The 23513-nt window shown below is 45.6% G+C and overlaps 3 protein-coding genes and 1 long non-coding RNA gene across 13 annotated transcripts in view; 2 read left to right on the forward strand and 2 right to left on the reverse strand.

Annotated features, from left to right (window-relative positions):
• Positions 1-1309, forward strand: part of LOC147021741 (ras-related protein Rab-5C-like) — a 34694-nt gene extending 33385 nt beyond the window's left edge. For all 6 annotated transcript variants that reach the window (XM_085892017.1, XM_085892013.1, XM_085892015.1 and 3 more), the window contains exon 6: positions 206-1309. In XM_085892017.1, the coding sequence (XP_085748143.1) occupies positions 206-312 (107 nt within the window). In that variant the 3' untranslated portion in view covers positions 313-1309. The remainder of the gene's footprint in view (positions 1-205) is intronic.
• On the reverse strand, positions 981-6173 carry LOC147021742 (uncharacterized). The gene is made up of 2 exons (XR_015060913.1): positions 5650-6173; positions 981-2315 (listed from the first exon to the last, which is right to left on the reverse strand). It is a non-coding gene; the product is annotated as an uncharacterized LOC147021742 (long non-coding RNA).
• LOC147021743 (uncharacterized) lies at positions 6160-19165 on the forward strand. 5 transcript variants are annotated; one of them, XR_015060909.1, is made up of 7 exons: positions 6241-6434; positions 8266-8507; positions 13070-13221; positions 14251-14409; positions 14719-14812; positions 16940-17138; positions 19037-19165. XR_015060909.1 is itself a non-coding variant. In XM_085892020.1 (6 exons), the coding sequence occupies exons 2-6, from the start codon at positions 8336-8338 to the stop codon at positions 17062-17064; spliced, it is 702 nt and encodes a 233-aa protein (XP_085748146.1). In that variant the 5' UTR covers positions 6242-6434; positions 8266-8335; the 3' UTR covers positions 17065-18609. The 5 variants fall into 5 exon arrangements, 4 of the variants coding, with proteins under 4 accessions (XP_085748148.1, XP_085748146.1, XP_085748149.1 ...); XM_085892020.1 differs by lacking the exon at positions 19037-19165 and having other exon boundaries at positions 6242-6434; positions 16940-18609; XM_085892021.1 differs by lacking the exon at positions 19037-19165 and having other exon boundaries at positions 6273-6434; positions 14287-14409; positions 16940-18609.
• Positions 19166-19915: 750 nt separating this feature from the next.
• On the reverse strand, positions 19916-23161 carry GTF2H3 (general transcription factor IIH subunit 3). The gene has a single exon (XM_085892012.1). The coding sequence runs from the start codon at positions 23090-23092 to the stop codon at positions 22190-22192; it is 903 nt and encodes a 300-aa protein (XP_085748138.1). The 5' UTR covers positions 23093-23161; the 3' UTR covers positions 19916-22189.
• Between the last annotated feature and the right edge of the window lie 352 nt (positions 23162-23513).

Here is a 23513-nt window from a genome sequence, read left to right on the forward strand (position 1 = left end):
ATATGTATATATATATATATATATATATATATATATATATATATATATATATATATATATGTGTATATGTATATGTATATGTATATATGTATATATGTATATATGTATGTGTATATGTATATGTATATGTATATATATATATATATATATATATATATATATATATATATATATATAATTTATTTACATGTGCTTTTTTTTCCAGCCAAAAAATTGCCAAAGAATGATCAGCAGAGTGCACCGAATCGTGGTGGAGATAGAGTAAGCATCGAGCAGCCCACCCAGCAGAATCGAGCCTCTTGCTGCAACTAGGCTCTTCCCTGCCGCGCAATACTCGACTCCTTTGCATCAGCCCGCTGGGCAACCTGCTTCGCACATGATTGTCTCATGACTTCCCACCTTTTCCTCGCATATTTCCTACTTGATGCCAAGAAACTCATTTTTCTCCCCTTTCATGGTTATTTTCCGACTTGTTGAAATTTGTCCCTAATCCTCTTTAGTTATCCTTTATCCTCCTCCGCTGTCTGTGATACGTTTTTCCTTCCAGATTTTTTTTAATTTTTTTTTTTAAACGTTTTACAAGTTTGTGATATATATAGCATATACGTCTTCGGCAATCCTTACTAACTTTCCTTGCCTGTTCATGCATTTTTATGCATTGCACATCTACTGCTGCAGCGTCTTCATTCCAAGTCCACACAAGTCTTCATAATTTTGTTGCATCGACTTCTTTGGAAAGTTTTCATGGAACCTGATGCTGTGCTCATATATTTGCATTAATATATACATATATATATAATTTTTGTTTGTGCGATGTTCTGACACTCGCTTTGCAATTATCGAGACTTGATCTTTATTTTTATTTTTTCCTTTGTTGTGCGTTGTGGTGGAGTATGCCAGTGTTGCATCATGCTGTACCCGAATCTCGCTGCCCCACTTTGAAGGGAAACGGTGTTGATCAGTCATACCCATGGTTGGAAGCTGCAGAAGAGACTAAGGAAATTTTGAGCTGTATATACAAAATTATCAGTTCTTGGCGATTTTATTTAAATGTAACCCCTCGTCTTTATTTTATTTTCATTCCATTTTCTTTTGTTTCTTCGCTTAAACTTCCATATGACACCTTTGGTCAACTTTGTAAGGATTGTCCAGCGGGTTTGTGGTGCTGCAAACTTGTTTGTAAATTGTCAACAGTAACTGAACAAATATTGTACATCGCTCATGGTTCTGCTCGGAAACGAGGAAGTCAAGAATATCGTGTCCCATCATTGTGCAAGTAAATAAACACTTATTGGGTCTTGTCTTCCTACATCGTCTATCCTGACCACTAAATTAAACCTTTTCTGTACTTTGTGAGCAATAGGTGAGCCATCACCAGCACTGCATAAAATTCCTGCTATAACCTACCTGGGCACTGCATCACTGGTACAGCTGTGCCACCAGCAAATGATGCTCCATATGAGAAGTTACCTTTCAAGCCTTTTTTTAAAAAATTATTTATTTGTTTGTTTTTTTAAACCTGCAATTCACCTGATGAGGGTCGTTGAAGATGTAAACCTGTCCATTAAATTCGTCCCAATCTGTCCACGACTTGAGATATTCTGTTCATAAACAGACAGGCGGGTGAAAACAATCTTTGGTGTCAGAGGCAATTGTGATTGGAAAAACAAAAGTCCAAGAGACTTGATGAAACAACCTCTTTCTGAACATATTTTGCGACTTCTCCCATTGATGTGGTCACGTCTTGATGCTGTCGATGTGGAATCTTTGGAAGAAATACACAGCCTTTTCAGGATGTGCTTTGACATTAGCCATAAACGAAATGTCACATTGGTGTTGTTCCAAAGATGAAAAAAAAATGGTTGCATTTTGTGAGGGTAAACATTCCTGTAAATTAGCCATGTCTCGAGACAACATACCTCTCCACCACACTGCTTTTCATTGTATAACAAGTCACTTGTACTGTAAATTGCTTCACCACATTCAAGAAATTCCATTAAAATGAGCTAATGGTGAAACCTTAGTGGTGATGAAGAAGGCTCTCTATCTTGGTTGTACTCCAGCTCTATTGCAATGATCACATGAGTTGCCCCTTTGCGGTCCTTTCATGACGACATTTTTATTTGTATAAAGGAATTTATGCAAATGGTAGAGCTGAATGTTGGAGGGTAGACTGCGCAGGTCGTGAAAAGGCCAGGAGGTGGGAGGATGCTTTGCAGTAATCTTGTTGAATTGAGTCTTCTTTCAGATGCAGCACTTGGCTCTGGATGACATCATTGCTTGAGGGGTGCAGGAGTGCCACTGGTGAAATGCCCCTGAGAGATAAGACCAGGAATTAGTAATTTGTTCAGGGGACTCATGATAACTCATCTACTCTTGGAGAGGACATGAGAATCTTTAACGTCCAACAACTGTCTACAGGTGGGACACCCAGTTTAACGTTCATCCGAGGGAAGGCACACACATTGATACATCAGAATATCGAGTGAGAACGAATGATTGTTTCAATACGTCCAACCACGATGACACTTCTGTAATTTCATGTATCGGATATTCTGATGATGTTCCAATATGTTATGTGTTCAATACCTAATGTTCAATGTTGCTCACCAAATTAAGGAAATTTTTGACTTGCTGACCCATTTAATCACGTAAGTCTGTGGAAGACATGCCTCACCAAATTGTGCCCATTTGATGTTCTTCACAAGGAACTTCTTGATATACTTGTTCAACACACATGACTTTGCCAGCATTCAATGGCAAAGGCAATTGGAGGAGCCTTGACGCATACAACAATGTTAACAGCATACTGTTTTGATTGCATGAAACAAGATTAATGCATGCCAGGTGAACCAACAAATTTATACGAGATAAGTGGTCTAGTTTGGTGACATGGTTCTCACACAGGTATGCGAGTTGCATGAAAGGTTTAATAAAAGGTAATGAATCGGTACAAGTTAACTTTGAACAATATCATATGAAAATGGACTCGGTCTTGCTCGAGGGTGATGCCAGACCACTGGCGATTAACCCAGATACCGAGAGGAGGCGTTCTGTGCACACATGGCGAATCCAGTGTGAATGCGGTTACGAGGAATTACTTTACCTGAGTGGCAGGCTCGGCGTGAGCCTTCGGATTTAAGAAGAATTTGGTTATGCTGAAGGACGATTCCACAGCTCAAAATCCACAGAAATAATGGCTGTAAACAAGAGGTTCAACTGGAAGGTTACCCAATCGAGCACATACCCTCCACCAGGCTGAACAGTTCACAGTTTATATCCCACTACTCGGCTGGATCTGGATATGAACCAAAATCTAATTGACTTGTTCTTTTGACCCACCTAACTCGTCCATCGAGTTTTGTCATAATCCATCCACAATTTTTTTGAAATACTGCATCATACTGTACTGTATATTGTTTTGGCCCAATCTCTAAATGGTGAAGAATCATTTTAAAAATTAAAACAAATTCTCATATCCTGATGCAGATCCAGATCTTCACCAAAATCCAATCAATTAATCCTTGTCACACACCCAACCTGTCCATCAAATTTTGTCCAAATCCATCCATAACCTTTTGAGATATCCTGCACACAAACAGACAGACAGGGGTGAAACCGTAACCTTGGTCCACCTACAGTGGGCGGATGTGATAAGTTATAACCGGGATGAGGAACACAGTAAAACAATGCAATGAAGAAAAAAAGGCGGGAAAGGAACCCGATTGGTACAATGCCCTTAAAATAGACAGATGGACTGTTCGCCTATCTTTGTCTTATGCAACACATGTACACTTGTTTAGGGACACCGGATAGATGAAAGAACAAGACGGATGTGGAGAGGAGCTTTCCTTGAGGTGCCTGTGGGGTGTCAATGGGCTTGCAAGCGGCGGCCCTCTCCCTCATGGTGCATGGCTGGAGTCAACATGATTGGAATGGCTTGTGCTGTGGCTGGGATTGCTCATACTATGACGCGCTGGAGTTGAGTGCGAGGCTCAGCATGGAACTGGTCTCATTCTCTCCTAGCTCTTTGCTGACTGGTCTCTGGTGCTGACCACTCCTGACCGACTTGGTGCCAACTCTGTGGCTTGCTTATCCTCCTGATGACTCCATCTTTGCTCTTTGCTTATTCGAGTTTCTTCTGATGCCTCCAATGCAGGATTTGGTCTTCCGTTTCATTATGTTTGTACCATAATCCTGATGCTATGTGGACTGTGCTTCCCCGCTGATGGACCTCTGGGAGCTTGCACCTGTTGCTGCGTTTGATCCGGGGCAATAACTGCTGAAATCTATCTGTCCCAGTTCTTCCCGACATTTTTGTTCTTTTCACATTTCTCTTTGTTCATTCTAATTCTTGCATACTTTGTTGAGGCTCATATAAGAGCCAATGCACAGAACATAAAACAAAGGGAGCATGACACAAGAGGAGAAACTTCAAAGGTTTAAAAAAAAAAAAACAATCTGGAAGTTTACTGCTGTAGATATGCCAGTGTCATGTAGACCTCCTTATTCAACATTAATTATTTGTGCCAGGTGTTTGTGTCCTTTGTGACATCCTTAAAAAAGTAAGTTTCCTGTTTGGAATGATTTTCAATTTTGTTTGTTGGGCAGGCAGACAAAAAAAAATTCTCTCACTCCTCTCTGCACTTGCACAATCGGGCCAAATTCAGAGCCAAAGTAATGCTAAACTACAGCTTTGTTTTCCAATTCATGTTCAAAATCCAACATTCAGTTTAAGTAAAGTTGTTCCTCGATCATAAACTGATGTTTGTGGACAGACAGACAGACGGAAGTGAACCAATTGCTTCACCCTGCATTCGCTTAACGTGTGCAGGGAAACTAAAACGGCACTCGGTGGAGCGCGTACCTCTGCCAGTCTCAATAGTTTGCATTTTGTATCCCACCGATAGGTCAGATCTGCAACTTGACCTTAACTAAAATCGAATTGGCTTGTTCGTGTCACACACCCAACCTGTCCACCAAAATTCATCCGAATCCATCCATAACCTTTTGAGATACGTGGCTCACAGACAGACAAACAGACGGACATGTGTGAAAACACAACCCCCATCCACCTTTGGAAGCGGAGGTAATAACTGACGCTATGCTAAGTATTATTTAACCCCTAAGAATCATTTCAACAACAATATAGATGAAGGATGAGGATCTTTGAAGCAATTTCCATGAAAACCAATATTAAGAGACAGCAAACAAATCAACACAGTACAAGTAAATATAATATGGTATCTCAGCTTTCTGATTCCTCTATCAGAACGAGGCTCATGGTATAGCAAGATTAAATTGAACAGAGTCGTGGGGCTACAACTGGGCACAACCAGGAAAGGAAGAGAGAGAGAAAACAATGAAACCAGCAAGTCAGAGGGTTGAGTTAAGAAGGGTTGATGGGGACAACAGGAGGTGGCATTGCACTGGAAACCCTGGAAAGAAGAGGGGGAAAAAATGAGGACCAAAGTAGTTAAGCTGTGCTATCAGCTTATCTTTTGGAGGTTCAACCAGAAGGGGTTACTGGAAGAACACGTACATCCTGGAGTTGCTGAGGAGGGTCGGAGGGCTGAGAGAGCAGAGGGAGAACAGAGAACAGTAGAAAACAGAGACAATTGACCCGCCTGTGATGTGAAAGTAACAGACCTTGTGCTTCTGTCTCACACAGTAGATCCCAATAATGTTGAGAACTTGAGATTCCACAGAATCCAGAAGAGATTGATGTGATGCTGAGCAGCTCGACATAGGCGAGAGAAGTGCTCCATTGAGCTACGGACAACTTGGTTCATCAGAGGATGCCCAGTTTGGGGCTGGCTTCGGAGGTTAGCTGTGGTCGTGGTTGGCCCAGAATAGGTCATGGCTGATGGTGAGAGCCAGAAGTTAAAGTGTGTCGATGATTCCACAGTGACAGGGTAAGACTGATCTATTTTCCAGGATTGAAGGACATCTTCCATCAATGAGACGAGCATCTAATGAATTCCAGATCGGTGGATTGACACAACTGCATTTTTTTCGACCAGTGGGACGGGTTGCTTACTATATGACACAATGTGGAATAATTTGCAAAAAGGAAGACAGGTCATTTATGGAGATGAGGAACTGGGCCCAATATACTGCCTTCGGAATCCCCAGCTGCCACTGGGAGAGGGGAGGAAAGGGTTCCATTGAGGGCAGCCATGCCTCGTGCATGCGATGATGTTGCCCGAGTGGGACGGATCACCAGGATTTAACTGGCTCAGATGTAGAAAACTGGCATTCCATGCCTTTGACTCACAGTTTCCGGAAAAGCACTAAATACTGCAGGGGTGTAACCCTCCACCATATTGGATGATATAGTGTTTCCATTTTTGAAAGTTGGAGGGGAAGGTACGGCCGAGCTCTTGAAATCACAAACGCCGAAGATACTTAAAACAAAAGCCTTACTGAAGCAGGTGAGTCTTAAACTTTTTGTCTTAAACTTTGGCAAAAACAAACAAACAATTGTTTTCCTCTGGCTGGGTTCTTGCTTTATTGCTTGCTCCTCTTGTACCAGGAACATAATGGTTCGACTGGACTTGCATAATGTCACAGTAAAAAAAAAGTTAGTTTCGTTTCAGGTTTTTAAACTTCTGTTTATTATCAAATTGATTACTTGCGCACCAGCGGAGAAGCGAAAGGTGTGGTGTTTATGAATTTTTGTGCTGTTGTCACTTATTGTTAACATTCATCTACAAAACAAAATGACAATTGCTTGAAGTCCGCAATTCACAAATCAAGATTTATCAGCAATATTGGCTCTTGTGTAATGAGATCTGTATTAAGTAAAGCTAAGTGATCGCCAAGTGGCAAGATATCTGAGTTTAAAGGTCTTTACGTAACATTGACTGAAAACTTGGGGAAAAACGATTCCTGATGGTTCATCAGGTACCGCCGATAGCTGGTACTCAGGCTGATACTGCATGTTCAGAGGAACTTGACATCAATGCAAACCAAGAACAAAAAAAAAGTGTGGGGATAACTATGAACTGTAAGTACTGTGCTACAAAATGTACTAACGACTTTGGAACTTCTCTTGGATGCAGGACATGGTTGGTTGTGTGTGTGTGTGTGTGTGTGTGTGTGTGTGTGTGTGTGTGTGTGTGTGTGTGTGTGTGTGTGTACACGACTTAATGGCCCCAAATATTCCACCTTCTTGTGGGGTCGGCCACAAACTATTTTATCCCCACGGCTATTTCATGAACCGGCTCGTCAGGCCAAATGTTTGACTGAGGGTGACGTGAATTGGAAATTTGGCCAGGGAGCCAGTGATAGCTCACCTACTCATCCTGAAGAACATTTTCAGGATCTTTAATGTCTCCCAACTATTGTTAGTGAACAGTAACACTAGGGTAACAGTTTATAGCTGGGCAGAGATCCGAACCCAGGTGATGGATAGCTCAGAGGCGAGTGCGCGAACCTCAAGGATTTCCTGCCAGCCAGGACGACATGCCCCCCCTCTCTCCCGACACCAAATTGAAAACAAGAAGGAATTACCACACTTGTGAAGTGGTCAAAGGTTCCATTTTCTGTGCTGTACTCATACAGAGAAGGGCAAATGACTCGACCGAAGCCTCTGTGGTGGGATGCTTTGCCTTGAGCTTGTTGATACGCTTGTTATCTGTGAGCTTACATTGAACATCTGCTTGTGGAGGTGGCATGTAGATAGTATTGCCCAAGGATATATTTAGAAGGAGGAAGGACAACCTTGTGAATATGCAGAGACAAAGTCCTGCCCATTACTCTTATCTGCTGTGGTATACGCATCCTCTGATGATGTAACTTGGTGGCGACTGAGCACGAGAATATATAGTGCAATCTCACACAACCTCTGACAATTCCAAACATCTCGCCGAGTCCCAATGAAAGAGGATTCCAGACTGTATTGTACTAAAGACTGATATCTAACTAATTGTACAATTGTTATGAATATTATCAAACTAATGATTCCCCCCCTCCCCCCTAATTATTTTGAAGCAGTATTTTGTGTGTCCCACTTGAACACACATCATTCGGTCCATGCACTTTTATTATCGAGGGGTGCTTTTCATTGCCATATAATGGTCAAAACACCCTATATAACCACTGGAGTTGACCTCTGTACCTGATGGCCAGAAAGCAGGAACTGCACCTGCTGCCCACAAATGGCAGAAATTCCATCGTCATCGCAAACATCATCAGCCTTAGAAGAACCTCACAAACATCATCGTAACGTAACGATTCCCCCTCCCATCACCTTTCCTCCAGCCGATGACATACGGAGACTCGTATCAAGAAACCTTGAGGTCACTTGCGCCGTGGGTGGCCTCCAGTCAACATGGCCAGAGTTCAACCGAACGTTTCTGCTCAAGGTCCAATGGTGCTGGAGCCAAAGGAGGAGGTTCGACTTCGTCTCGTTCTGTTGGGAGACACCGTAGTCGGGAAATCAAGTTTAGCTCTGAGATTTGTCCAGAACACGTTCGTGGATTCCCTGAAAAACATACCCGGTGGTAAGATTCTCGCGCGAGCAATGCCACAATGCAAGACGTTTAACCTGTCATCGTTGAAATGTTTTGTTGTAGATAATGTAGATAATTAAGGAACCTGCAATTTGGGGACACAGGAAAATCCATCATCATTTTACAAATACTGTTTTCCTTAGGCTAAGGTTTTGTGTTCCATTGGGTCCAATATTGGCCAGAAAGCAGACGCGGTGGTGTAGTGGTTAGAACGGCCACTCCCAATCTGGGAGGTTGGTAGTTCAAACCCCGGGTGAGTCATACCGAAGACTTTAAAAATGGAACGTGTTGCTTCTGAGCATGACGGTCAGCATTTAACATGATAAGATCACGGCCCAGACAACCCCCATAAGTTGGCATACATGTGGAGGAGGAAATTCCTCCTCCAGAAATGCCCCGACGGGGTGCGGTGGCATCAAGGCGGCGCCATTGTGACGTCGCTGGTACCAGAAGTGCCCCAGGAAATGACGACACTTCCCCCAAGCTCAGTGGCTGTGTTTGTCTCGTCCAACAATCCTGTGTTGCGTCTCGTGTATTCGTCCGCAGGTCCTTGCGTGTGCGAGATGCGTGTGTGGTCGCTCCACCATGAGCCTCAGATCCTGTTTAAAAAAAAAAAAATACATAAATAAAATAAAGTAATAAAATAAAATTAAAGCACCAATCAGTCAAATCTCCACATTCAGTCTTCGGCTCAGTTTTCGTGACGCGGCAAACAGGGCCAGACGAGCACTGCCTGGGCACTCGATTACGTCCTGTAATTGTAGTACAATACGCAGCTTGACCATCGCAAGGCCCGTGCACCTGCCAATCGGTGTCCAGATTCCTTTGTGGGACGGCGTTTCGGATAAATTAGGAAAGTAAATAGTTTTCCAACATGTTTGTTGTCAAATCGAGGTAGAGCATTTGAAACAAGCTCGCGAATCACTATTATCAGCACTGGCTCCGAGCACATGACATCTCGTCGGTCCCGAACACATGGATTGAAAGGGATGGATCAAGCGTAATTGGTGAGTGTGTGCTCGTTGATTGGATAGTTTTGTACGTGTCAGTGAGCAGATTAACAGTTAATTGCTCAATCGATTGACAAACGTCCAGACAATGATTTCTGTAGTGTTTAAAAAAATATTTAACCTGGGGAACCCAGAGAAAGTTTTGTGCTACTCAGACCAACTTGATGCTAATCTGTCCCTCGATACCCTACAAAATAGGTATCCGTCTTTTTCAGATTTCCCCAATTATAAAGTTGGTAATTTTGTGATTAAAAGTCGAAATCTTCTTCTTCTTCAGGATATCTGTGACGTCACACATGGAAGTTGACCACTGTGTCCGGGCTAAATCGTGGTACAATGATTCAACTCCAACGGCGAATAATTTTTTCTTTTGCACAAACATGCCGAGTCGATGCGCCCTTGGTGGTTGTCGTCGTTCAAACCGAGAAAGTATCATGCTACACCAACGGCCGAAACACCCGAAGTTTGGCAGAAATTGGACGAGGTTTGTCCGAAATAACCGAGCGTGGATCGGCCCGAGAAAATGTTCACTTTCATCATCGGAACATGTTACAGAGAACCGTTATTAATCAACAGAGATGGCTAGATCTTGTGGTTATCCGCCATAATTGAGAGAAGATGCCATGCCCACAATTAAGCAAAAGAAGCAGCCGTCGCTGAAGTGTATATGCCTGGTGTTGGCTTAATGGTTCGGGTGGTGGGCTTTGGATCCTCGGGTCCTGAGTTCAAATCCCGCTCAGCTGTTGAATTAATACCAGGTGGGGTTAACTCGGCCTGTCATCCTTCCGAGTTCGGCAAAATGAGTGCCAGCTTGCTGGTATACTGTGTCGGAGTGGCGACCCGTCCAGGATTATGCCCAATACGCAAGGGGACTGCTTAAGCAGCACCAACGCCCTGCACAGAGTATGGTCCCAATCTCCTCTCCTCCACCACAATCCCCCATCAACCATCACCCCCACAACACCCATCACAATCTCACACCACCCCTCCACAATCCCCACCCCATCTCACACTCCACCTCCAACACCTCTCCCTCCACTGAGAAGCAACATCGACACCTCACGGACATGACGGTGGGACACGGCACAGACACAAATGGCATCAGCCTGCGATGGTGGGATAAAGCATTTGTCCCCCATTTTGTCCGTGGCATCTGAATCTGCTCCCATGCTTTCGGGCGATGTGGGTATTTATGCTCAAGTAATAATATAAACCGATCAATCAATTAATACAAAATCCCTCCCTCATAAACCATGAATTGAACAGAAAAATAAAACCTTACTGAGCTGAAGTGATCTTGTGACCAGCGTTTTCATCTTCACGAACACTTCCGCTTGTCAAGACGAATTTTTCACCACTGGTAAGACTACTCACGTGGAATGTTAAAATGGTGATTATGACATCATAGGTCACATGGTGTGGCAGCTATAATTGGAAAAACTTTGGACTTCTATATCTCTGAAACCGCAACATGGAAAAAAAAATTGAAACTTGGCACACAGCAAGTACTCCTCATGGGGAATGAGTTCGATTTTTTTTATGACGTCATAGGTGCCCTCGTTATGACGTCATAATTGCATATGTAGAACACCGCATCCGATCATTAAGAAAAATTTTGAAGATCATCGAGGGATAAATCGGTCCACAGAAAAAAAATTCATGACGTCATCGGTCACGTGATTCAGTTACAACCCGACTATAATTCACTGTGTCTGTTTGCAGGTACCACAAAAACGGCTGAACCAATCGCAACCATTTTTTGGGTGTGTAATCCGAGGACCCCTTGGAGTAAAATAGGCATAAATATAATAACATCACCCCCCCTGACGGCTCTCGTAGGGAGTGGGTGCCTCTAATATTGTTTAAAAATAACAAACAACAAAAACCTTCTCTGAAGTGGCTGAACAGATCGAGGCGAAACTTTACACGTATGACCGCCTGTCCAAGAGGAACAAAAGGTTCACATATATGATGTCATTGGTCACATGGTTTGGCAGCCATATTGGATTTACCCTAAAACCTAAAAAAAAAAATTATTCTCCAGAACAGCTGGACAAATCGAGGGGAACCTTCACACAAGTGTTCCCCAAACCATGGATGTACAAGTGGCACATAGCAAGCACTCCTCGTAGGGAAAGAGTGTGGTATTTTTATGATGTCATAGGTTCCTCAATATGATGTCATAATTGCATATGCATAACGCTACATCCGATTAACAAACAAGCATGGCATCGTGCCACCAGGCATAGTCCCATTGCCGTTACGAAGTCGAATACAGGTTTTCAAGTGTAAAGTGAATGGAGTTGTGTCGTGGAGAGGTGCAAAGCGTGTTTGTAGAGATGTAGAGAAAGAAATTTAGAGAGAGGGAGAGATAAAGGAAAAGGGTCACAATTTGGTTTGATTTGTACAACAAACACAATGCACATTGTGCAGGGGGAAACAATGACAATAAAACTATGGACAGAACTCCACGAGAGTTACTTTATGTGGCTTGGTATGGACTTCCCCGGGGTCTCCATAAACCATCACAATACATTATACACCATTTTATGTCAGATGTTGAATATTTAGGGACTTCAAACCTTACGATTTGGAAAATAAAGGACTCCGATACAAATTAACTGATGGAGAGCATAAAATATTGGCACAATGGACCAAACGGCCTCATCTTGCGTCTGACTTTCTTATAATCGGCTCCGTGGTACATTCCCACATATTGAAGAAAACTACTGTCTGAGTAAAATATTTCACATCGTCAAAAAATTTGTATCTATACCCCAATAATTATATGAAGGAGTCAAAAAGGGTTTGTTTGTTTTTTAGATCCTCGTGGAGGATCTCCAAGTCTTACTCACGTTGTTCTTCTTGTGGACTTTTTTGTTTCACAGCCTACAGTTTTCATCGAAACTTCCTGAAACTTGGCGTGTATATGTAAAAATACCCTGCGCAGACAGTAACCATCTCCGATTTTGAAAATTCCTCCGAGAAAAAAGTTATGACGTCAAAATATCTCCGCTTATGGAAATCGCCAAAAAAATTATCTCCAAAACTAGGCAAGATTTTTGAATTTTGTTTGCGGGAATCAAGCCGGGCATGAGCACAGATAATTTATCACAAACCTGATACATCACAATGACGTCATATTCGTTTTTATGTCGTCATCATTAAGAGGACGAGGATCTTAGCTCATTTGAGCTTGTTTTTGTCTTTTCAAAAACATGTTCTGTCCTGTTTTATATACTACTGGCTGGAAACGATGCCGAATATGACTAACATGTATCCATGCTGAGTTTCACGAACACAGGGCACTCACCCAACGGTTTAAAGTGTGGTGGGGGAAGACTTTTTGACTTCCCCCTTCTAAACGTGCACTATTCTGTGACTGGTGGGTTTGTGATGGGTTGTGTTACTTCCACTCAAAATAAATAAATAAAATCACCTTTGCCTTTTTCTAATTATTGTATTCCTCACATTTGACGCCGGCAACACCTGTCCTTGTTCACACACGTCCGTGGCATAACCTGATATTTTTTCCCACATCAGCTGCGTTTCTCACCAAGGACATCTGTGTGGGGCGAACACTGATCAGGTTCGAGATATGGGACACGGTAGGACAGGAGAGGTTCAACAGCCTCACCCCCATGTACTACCGGAATGCACAAGCTGCAATCATCGTATACGATATCTCCAACAAGGTGGTTATACAAGACATTCGTATGGTCCACTAAACGCAAATCCCCTCCTGCAAAATGCAAGTCATGTATTATAAGGGGTCACCTACATATGAGGAACAAAATTACATTTTAACCCCGAACCACCCACTCTTCCCTTGCCATGTACATACTCTCACATTCCTACCTCCTCTCAACCCCCTTCATCGTATCTCTAAAGTACGAGATCAAGTGAGCATCAGAAACTATGCTGTATTTGGGACTGGTCAAAAGCTAACGAGGTGCAATTAAAACCTCATCACAAGGACAATGGATATATATATATATATATATATATATATATATATATATATATATATATATATATATATATATATATATATATATATATATATATATATATATATATATATATATATATATATATATATATATATATATATATATATATATATATATATATATATAATGCAAGGAAGAAGGAAACCCTGTTGATGCAACATTGGACCAAAGCCTCCATGTCCTCGTGACAAATATTCCATCGACTTGTCTTTTTGGGTTATCATGTGATGAGTTTTTAAGCATGTGAAATAAATTTTATACACAAGGAACATTTAGTCAACCTCCAAACTCCTGCCTCACAGCACGGGTTACAAAATGCGGGAACCTGGTGCGAGTTTCATATGCAAGTTGAAAGTAAATCCATTTGCTCAGGAGAGATAAACTTGGCCAAAATAATAAATGTGTTTTTTTTAGATCTTTCGACAGTTTTGGGGGAAGCTTTGATGTGCAAAAAGAGGTAGCTTCCAGAGCTTATCTACATATAATGTACGTTCATGGTCCTGGCAAATTTGGAAAGAAAAATGGATCGCGTTAAGGAATAAAGTTCGGATTAGAGAGTATTGAAGTGGAAATGGTGGAGGGTGAGGGATGGTCGAGGATGAGATAAACACTACATGCCACTTGTGTAAATTGCATTGCAGATTCTAACCACGTCACAAAGATAACAAAATCGGTGCATTTTCATTTTAAATCATCCCATTTTCACCGCAGTGTCCATACAGTCCTTTCCTTGTCCCCCACGCACAGGAAACCTTTGACAGAGCGAAGCGCTGGTTACACGAGTTGTGGCAGCAGAAACAGCCTGACATCGTGATAGCACTGGTGGGAAACAAGACCGATCTCTGCAACACCAGAGCTGTGTCCAACGAGGTGCCCCCCAACCACCCCCCCCACCCCCCAATAAAACATCAATATCAATATAGCTTTGCAAAGTGTGGATAAATAATGTCACATAAAAATGAGGAATTGTATGCTTTCAGTGGTTTTGAATGTTGCAATCTTTATCAAAAGTAAATGAAGGTAATTCTGATGGATGTTGAATTAACATGATGCAGTCTTGTGTACTGGATGTAGCCATCCCAAAAGAATGACATTTTAAAAGGTCTCCAAACAATTCTGAAACTTATAGTCTGGCCTGATTTTTTTTTTTTTCTGATGGGATGTTTATCTGTGTGGCAGGAAGCAGGAGAGTATGTAAGAGAGCAAAACATTCTATTTATGGAAGTATCAGCAAAAACAGGCACCAATGTACGAGAGATTTTCACGGAACTGGGTAAGAAAACGAATGTAACTATCCATTCGCCTTTTTGCACACTCGCCTTTCAGCTGCGTGGCCTGGGTTTAAAGTTCGACCCAGCTATAAACTTTCACCCTGGTGTTTCACAGACAGGGTGAGGCATCAACGAGAGCACCATCCCTCGGATGGCATTAGTAATAGTGGACGGTAAAGATCCCACGGTGTCTGCGGGATGCAGCAAGAGTAGGCGAACAACCGCTGGCACTCCTGAACAAATCCAAAATTCCTACACCATCAGCTGAGTATCCTGCGTCGGAGTGCCAATCCGTCCAGGATTGCAACCCTGGCCAATAAATTGCTTCGGCAGAACCGACGCTCTGCAGAGAGCATGGTGCGCTCGTTCAACGACAGCACATGTGGGACACCTGGTCTCAGGCCCCTCCAAAGGGTAGCACACTCATTGACGCAACACCGCATCTGTGAAGAACCGGGGTGACCATTTATAGTGAGGTCAGGGACACGATCCAGATCGGATAGCTCACAGGCGAGATCCCATGGACCATAACTCTGTGCTATCCTCTCGCCCTATTAGTTTACCCCCATTCAGTACATTTTGTCCTAAATGCTGCCAAGTGGCTTCAATACAGGAAAATGCACTGTGATCAAATAATAAAATAATGCAGGGTGGAGAAAGCTGCAATCGAGTTGAAATACAACACAAAATGCATGAATTATTAACTTGGGTCCATCTATTATGTATACAAAATGGCATTTTTGACAGCTTTCCCCTCCACTCCCATCCATCCATAATACATAGTTACAGTTGTGGGGGTACATGGAGGAATGTAATCGGAAAGTTAGGATTGTAGAGAGCTGTTTGGTCTGTGGATGTGGAGAAAACATCTTGATGTAATCAAGTAGGAAAACTGTCAGCTTAAGTGTTACGTGTCACCACGCGGGGAGGTAGTGCGACGTTAATTAGATAGGGATTAAGGACAATTTCCCCCAGTATGTGATTGCCCCACTGTTACCTATTCCGACATTTTTGCATTTACAAGCCAACCAGGAAGAAGTGCATTTTTATAAATAGAACAAGCGAGCCAGGCGTACCGAACCAGCAGAGGCCCCGCCATCCCTGGTTTTGTGTGAGCAAGCCACGCCCCAGAGGTGGAACGGTTGTTCTGTGTGACGTCAGGAGAGATAGAGAAGCGAAGAGGTTGTTGGCTTTGTTGGTTCAGTTCGGAGTGAGGGATGCACACGGTCGAGAGAGAACCCAGCTAGGAGATGGCCTGTAAGAACAGGGTGTTACGGCTGGCTTTCCTTCAACACATGAAGACGACGGCACAATTCTCGTATTCGTGCAAAGGTGAATTGGCTCGTGTACGGAGCAAGACGTTGGCCATTGGCTCTTGGTTGGATTGTGAGAGACAGACCCCAGAGCCTCATGTATGTCAATCAGCGGGTCGGTGAGGACGAGCGATGCACGAAGCAGCTGTACGGGGTCTCTGAGCCTTGGTGTTGAACATGAATCGCCTGATGTACGTTTTCCCGCTGTGAGAGCGCGGTTCGGCGCCATATTTTGGGGCGCGTCTACATATGCAGAATGAAGCGTCTCGATTCCAAGTTCCACAAAAACCATCCCTGGACCAAGCTAAGTGCCGGAATAAAGGAAGGATTTTTTTTATTTTGTTTCCCATTGTCTGCATTTAGGTCTGTGTGTAGAGGCGCCTCGACTTTCGACTTGAGTTTACCTCAAGTATTATTACACTTTGCATGATTCCCTTGTAAATATTTCTATTGTCATTAAATTCCCACATTTATTTCAAGTTGATGTGTGTGTATTTGTCGTGGGATTCGGGTATAAACCCCCCTGTGCATACAACTGTGCCTCCGTCGCTCCGCCCCACTCCTCTCGCGTGCATTATAATCTCCGAGTATCAACGTGTCTGCCTCCAAAGGAAAACCGCTCGGCTATCCGGGCTGGTGGTGTTAACCGCCTGTCACCACAATTTGGGTCAGGGGGATTAACCTAAACTGCCAGCACCGCAAAATTACATACCCCGTCACTTCTTTGTCTGGAACGTCTGGAACTTCTACAAAATCCAACTCATTCCAAGTTTGCCTACTTTTCACCCCTGTCCCCTCCTCTCCTATTCCCTCCAGGCAGGACCTGTTTGGAACGGAGACAGCAGCAAAAGATGGAGGACTCAGACCTGTGGAATGAAAGCATCAGCCTCAGCTCGGCCTGGGAGGCAGTGGAGAATGAACAGAGAGGATGCTGTCACTGAACCCCTTTGGTGGAACTAATTTAGATATGTTTAACAAATTGCACAATCAAAGTCGACATCACATGAATCTTTTCATAGTGTTGCGGTTGAGGAAATTCGCAAACCACCATTCAGGTCCCGTAGGTGAGATATCTCTGTAAGTATATGTGTAGTTAGCCCCAAATCCGTTGTTTAGAGGGAATAAATGTGATTTAAATGTTTAGAGGATTCATTCGGGGTGCGACCCTTTAAGATAGCCGTTTTTCTGTTCTATATTTATTTTGAACCAACCACGTCTCAACCGCCATCACACAACCACCAACCGCAACGCCGCTTCACAACAACAACAACACCAACAGCCACGACCTTTACCTTCACAACTCGCTCTCACAAACATCGCATCACCACCATTCCAAGCGTCGCCATGGCCATAAACCACCACAATAAACCCTCCACCACCTTCACCTCTCCTCCTTCTGCCGCCATTCCTGCACCGCTTGTGGGCACCGAGCGTCGGGCTGTCCTGGACTCGTACAGGACGCGCGCCGAGCCGCTGGTGCAAAAAGCGGCCTTTCCGAGGAGAAGTTGGATCAGGAATGATACACGCCCACTTCTGATCCGTCCAATCAGTAAGCGCAGGGCGATTTGGCCCCACCTCCAGGCGCGTCGGAGTAGAATCGATATATGCAAATTCGAGGATCAGGGGAGGTTCACGCCCACTTTTCCTCCGTCCAATGGGCGAGCGTGGCTCCGCCCCCGAGCTCATCCTGATCCGGAAATTTGCATATGGGTTCTCCTGCAGTACTATAAAGTGCCAAGCGCGGGCGAATTCAGTCAGTTTTTGGGCTCGGGCGAGTTGGAGAAGTGTGGCAGCGGCAAAGTGTGGCAGCAGCAGAGTGTGGCAGCGGCAGAGTGTGGCAGCGGCAGAGTGTGGCAGCGGCAGAGTGTGGCAGCAGCAGAGTGTGGCAGCGGCAGAGTGTGGCAGCGGCAGAGTGTGGCAGCGGCAGTCAAGACGGGTCTGGAGGAGAGTCAGTCTGTCGGGGTTCGGAGTCTGTCGGGGAGCTGCAGAGAGGGGGAGCGCGGTCGAGGTCGCAGTGGAGTCGCTCGTCGCGGAACCCAAGCAAGCCAGCTATCCTCTTTCCCCAGAGCATCAACAATTCCCCCCTTTTTCCCCCTGCGCTGAGATAGTGCGGAAAGGGGGCCCTGTTCCCACCCCATTCCAAGCAGTGCCAACGAAACCCACGGAGGAGCGCGGAGTCGGGGCACCGCCGCCACATTTGCGGCTCATCACAAGACGGGTAGGCTCCACCCGGTCTCGCGGCCCACAGGCCCGTCTGTCCCCTTGTCGTTGAGGGTGGCCCTTTTCTTTTGCTTTTGAGTATATGTGTTGTCGGCGCCGTCTGTAAAGTAAAACTGTGTAAGTGTTGCCGTGTGCTCGCGTAGTCGGTAGTAGATCTGCATTGTTGTGTTTCTTTTGTTACATCTGCTTTTGGTGCATAATTGTTGTAATTGCATATGTGTGCTTTCCGTGTGCCGCGGAATAAATGTGCCTCATGTTGAACTGTTTTTCCCGTTTCGCTTCGTCTTTTCTTTCATTGAATCTCCATCTTGCTTCATGTAAAGGGTTGGTAGTGGGCTTAATACGCCCGATAATTAATCGGAACCGTCGAGGTCGACGATAACACCGCTCGGTTATCCCGATAGTACGGAACGGGTCGCTTAAGTGGCCCGTGTCCGGAGTCGACCTGCGGCGAGGTGCGATCGCCCGGTCTACCCTCCGTGTGTGTACTTAGGTAGGTCGAATTTGGCGAACAACCCTATCCCACGCGGGGGGGCTGATTGGCACGATCGTGGTGAGGCCGAAAGGCCCACCCGTGACTAGTTCCCGGCGTTAGTCCGAGAGGGTCACGACAGAATTGTCCGTCCGGTGGGCGACGTGCCGCGATTCGAGTTACGTGGCCGATCGCACGCCGGCGGGCGCGAATTCGTGACAATATACTACGCAGAACTAAGTGAAAGTAAAAACTACCACTCACCACCACCTCCACTCAAACTTTAAATTATTTCCTACTTCTGACTACCTCACAAACAAGGTCGTCATGAAATGAAATAAACACACAAACTGAATGTATGCTGTATTAAGGTATTCATCAAGTCCGACGGCTTCCCAAACACTTTTCAATTCTCACCCTGAAGTCTCACAGTTCATTCCCATACAATATCAAGGCTCAGAAAAGAGCATGGTGACAGGGAAAAAGGCAATAATGGAATCAATAATCAGGAAAGAGGGAGAGGGGGGGAGAGAGAGACAGAGAGAGAGACAGAGAGAGAGACAGAGAGAGAGACAGAGAGAGACAGAGAGAGACAGAGAGAGACAGAGAGAGACAGAGAGAGACAGAGAAAAGATAATATAAGGAAACCTGCAAGTCAGAGGGTCGAGTTGTATAGGGTCGGGTTAATGGGGTAATAAGATGCAGCAATCTTCTCCCGCAGTGCGATTAATGGGGTAGAAAAGATGCAGTAACTCCCCCAATGTGATAATGAAGCAGCACTCGCACGGAAGGAAGGGAGGAAGATCGTGGGAAGGGCTGGGGGATGAAATGAGATGGTGGTGGACCACCTGCTTGAAGTCCTGGAGGGAAGAGTGAAATTGACTGTCTGTCCCAAGGGCAGACAGTTCCACAAGCAGCAGAAATTAAGAACAAAAGTGTTAAGGTTTGCAGCAAGTCTGGATTATTTTTGGTGGGGGGGAGGTAACCGGAAGGGGGTTATTGGAATACCATGTTCGTCTGGGAGGAGCCGGGGAGGTCTGGGAAGGCCAAGAGGTAACGAGACTGGAGGAAAGAGTAAAAAACAAAAGGCCACCGACCTGTTTGGCAGGTGAAAATTATTATTTTTAATAAACACCAATCGATTTATCACAAACCAACGGAGTAGGTACCATGCTCAGTATTACTGATGATCAAAACAAACCAAAATTGGCATATCAGGGGAGAGATTGAGAAAGTGAAAAATAAAATCTCAATCGTAAATGTAACTCATTTGTAAAGTCCATCGAACTCCTCACCACATGCTGTCATGAGAAAAGGGACATGGAAGGGCACCGTAAGCTTTTGCTTTGTGTTTCCGAGCACGATTTGTCGTTTCCAACAAGCTGCGATTTTATCTGAATATTGACATTCCCCAACGCTAAGAGCGTAAGCGGAAAATTTGATTGGTCAAGATGGTATAATATGTTGTCCAAGTACTGCTAAACTGGAGGTTTTGGGAGTGCCAAAAAGGTGATTTGTGTTCTGCAGTGTACAAGTATAGATAATTCAATTTAAATAAAATAAAGATTTTAAAGGTTGTCGGGGGGGGGGGGGGAAAAATCAAAATCAAAAAATTTTCCCACCATCTTGTTTAACAGCTTACATTTATTATTTGTGCCTTTTGTTTGTGTCCCTTATGGCATCGCTAAAAAATGACTAAGTTTCCTGTTTGCCTGACGATCACAAAAAATTGAAAATCATTCCAGACAGACAGACAGAGGGAAAGAATAAACAAACAAATAAATAAACAATCATGGTGTTGGCTTCACGGTTAGGGTGGTGGCTTGGGATCCTCGGGTCCTGAATTCTAGCCCCGTTCGCCGCTGAATCAACACCAGGGGGTTGACTCAGCCTGTCATCCTTCTGAGGTCGGCGAAATGAGTACCAGTGTAGCAGCCACAAAGCTGCACATGAAGGGAAGGGGGTAACGACGGATTGATCAAATCTGGTATTGGTGTAGTGTGGGCATGATGGGCCGAATGACCTCCTCCTGCACTTTAATTCCTTGTGAACCCTTGTCCGTAAATGCACCCGTATCCGAAGGAAGCGTGCATTTGGCATTTCCTTCTCGAGATGCCAGCTCGAGCTCCCCCTTGTGTCAAATGAGCGTCTGCATCACTTAATTTTTTTTTTTGATGCACGGACAGATGGACATACCAAATATTGAAGCAACAACACCTAAAAATTACCATAACTCCTCTCTGTGCATGCACGGTCGGGACGAGATTCCGTACAATTTTCCAAATTCAGAGGCAAAGTACCGCTGAACTGGAGGTTCATGTTCCAATTTATGTTCAAAAAATATAAAATGCAATTGAAATTAAGTATTTCCTCGATCACAGACTGACATCTGCAGACAGACAAGAGAAAACCAATCGCTTAAACCTGCCTCACGGTTCGCCTCCCGGGTGGTTTACGGTATCTCAGCGACATGACCTGCTACTCCAGCAATCAAGTTACGCACAACATTGAGGCAAGGGTTGATCAGCAAGTCCGTGGCTCAACAGGAACAAAGTAAAAGGTATTATTGTTCGGTGGAAAAGCTTTTGTTCCGATCCGTCGGTATGCAGCACATGGCTGCTGGATGCATCATTTTTGCTGGGGATGCCACCGACGCAGTGCTCCCTGTAGCTTCGAGTAGGTGTGCGGAATGACAGTTCACCGGCGCTTCGCAAAGGACACTGTGGGTCCCGAAAATAATGCCGACGAGGCACCAGGAGGGCGGTTTATAGCTGAACCGAGATCCAAACCCAAGCGAGATAGCTTGGAGGCAAGCGGATGTACTTCTCGGCCATCGGGCCAGCCCAACAGTTTTGTGAACGGCAATGCTACGTCGACCTTAGTGGTTAGGGTGGCTGCCTTGGGATCTAATGGTCCTGAGTTTTAGCAACTTTTCGCCGTCGAATCAACACCAGGTAGGGTTGACGCAGCCAGTCATCCTTCTGAAATCGGCGAAATGAGTACCAGCTTACTGGTAAATAGGGGCACTGCATCAGCAGCACATCCACGCCCTCAGCCAATGATGCGACCTGCAGCCTTGTGCAGCATATCAAGGAAGAGTTCTGCGGAGCTCTGGATTTGCAGATGACCCTGCATTGGGACGCGGGACGTGGGACAAGGGACACCACAAGAATCAGCTTCTGACGCCAACCACGAGCAACCACCCTTTACCACAAACATCCTGTCAAAGCTCACACGCTTGTATCGGTTGTTGTGAATACATAAAACTGTTGTTTCAAGTCCGAAGAGTCATTCCCTCAGTGGTGACCACTTTGAACGCAGTGACCAGGGAGGTGAAGATGTCACGTTTGGGAGGGGGGGGGGGGTTCGAGGGGCTATGTGGGTTTCAATGATCCCCCCTTCTTCCTCTTCCTGCCTCTTAACGACGGGGGCAAAGCCAGGTGAAACGCCGTCTCGCACGTGCTACAGATGGGACTGAAGGTACAGAAGATGGACAGGCACACGGAGCACACGTACGCGATGTCGAGAAGCTGCCGATGGCAGAAGCACGCCGGCCTGCCGTCCGAACGAGCGGCCCGGGGCAGCAGCAGGCGACGTCGCACGTCCGGCTCGCTCAGAAACATCCACTGCAGGTACTGCAACAGCGACTCCTGCTCAGGTACGCGCAGGTACAGACCCCCCGTGAGACCGGACACCTGCTGCAGGAGCGACGACTCGGACCCCAGGACGCACACGTCGACGCACACGTCCTGCTTCTCGGCGGTGAAAGCGACGTTCATGAGGTTCATGTACTGCGCCTCCTCGCACGCAGCAAGCAACAGGATTCGAGCCTTGAGCTCTCCTCCGTGGGCCTTGTCCTGCTTGCACATCCGGTTGATGTAGCACAGAGCCTTGGCCAGAGCCCCGGCCGTGAGCGAACCCGTCGCCATGTCGGACGTTACCTGGACACGGGTGAGCATGGCCACGGCCTCCCTGACCACGGTGTCGTCAAACGCCGAGAGGAGCTCAAGGCGGCCGTCCCGGCTCTCTTGGACCGCGTGCTGCTCCTGCCCGGATACGGTGCGGGCCGGGTACAGGAACCGACTCTCCCTTTGCCCACAGGCAAGGAAGGCCAAGTGGCGGCGGCGGGACGATGCCAGGTAGCAGTTGGCAAACACGAGCGCCGAATCGAGGCAGTGCGACAGGGACGGCTCTCCGCGAAGTCTTCTCCGTCCCCACCAAACCGGGTTTACGTCCAAGATGACGACGAGCATCGAACTGTCCTCCTCCACGGCCATCACGACGTTTTGTGTGCGACGGAGAACAAATTCTCGCGAGACTTCCCGGGTCAACAAATCAAACTTCCGGCGCACACTTCCGGGTACGCAGTTTCGTTGTTCAGGTTTTATTTATAATTCTGATAGAGCTCCCCACTCGCTACACCACAGTGACAAGGTGTTGCGACCTGAGAACTACACCACCACCTGGAGGACGATAAAATAATTCCTAATTAATTCCGACAGAAAAGAGGTGGGGCAGGGCGAGCGAGGCGGGGCGGGGCGGGGCGAGGCGAGGCGGGGCGGGGCGGGGCGAGGCGAGGCGGGGCGGGGCGAGGCGGGGCGGGGCGAGGCGAGGCGAGGCGGGGCGGGGCGAGGCGGGGCGGGGCGAGGCGAGGCGGGGCGGGGCGAGGCGAGGCGGGGCGGGGCGAGGCGAGGCGGG

Source organism: Eptatretus burgeri, chromosome 8 (genome assembly GCF_056783735.1).
Source record: "Eptatretus burgeri isolate ZD-2024b chromosome 8, Ebu_testis_v1, whole genome shotgun sequence".
Lineage (NCBI taxonomy): Eukaryota > Metazoa > Chordata > Myxini > Myxiniformes > Myxinidae > Eptatretus > Eptatretus burgeri.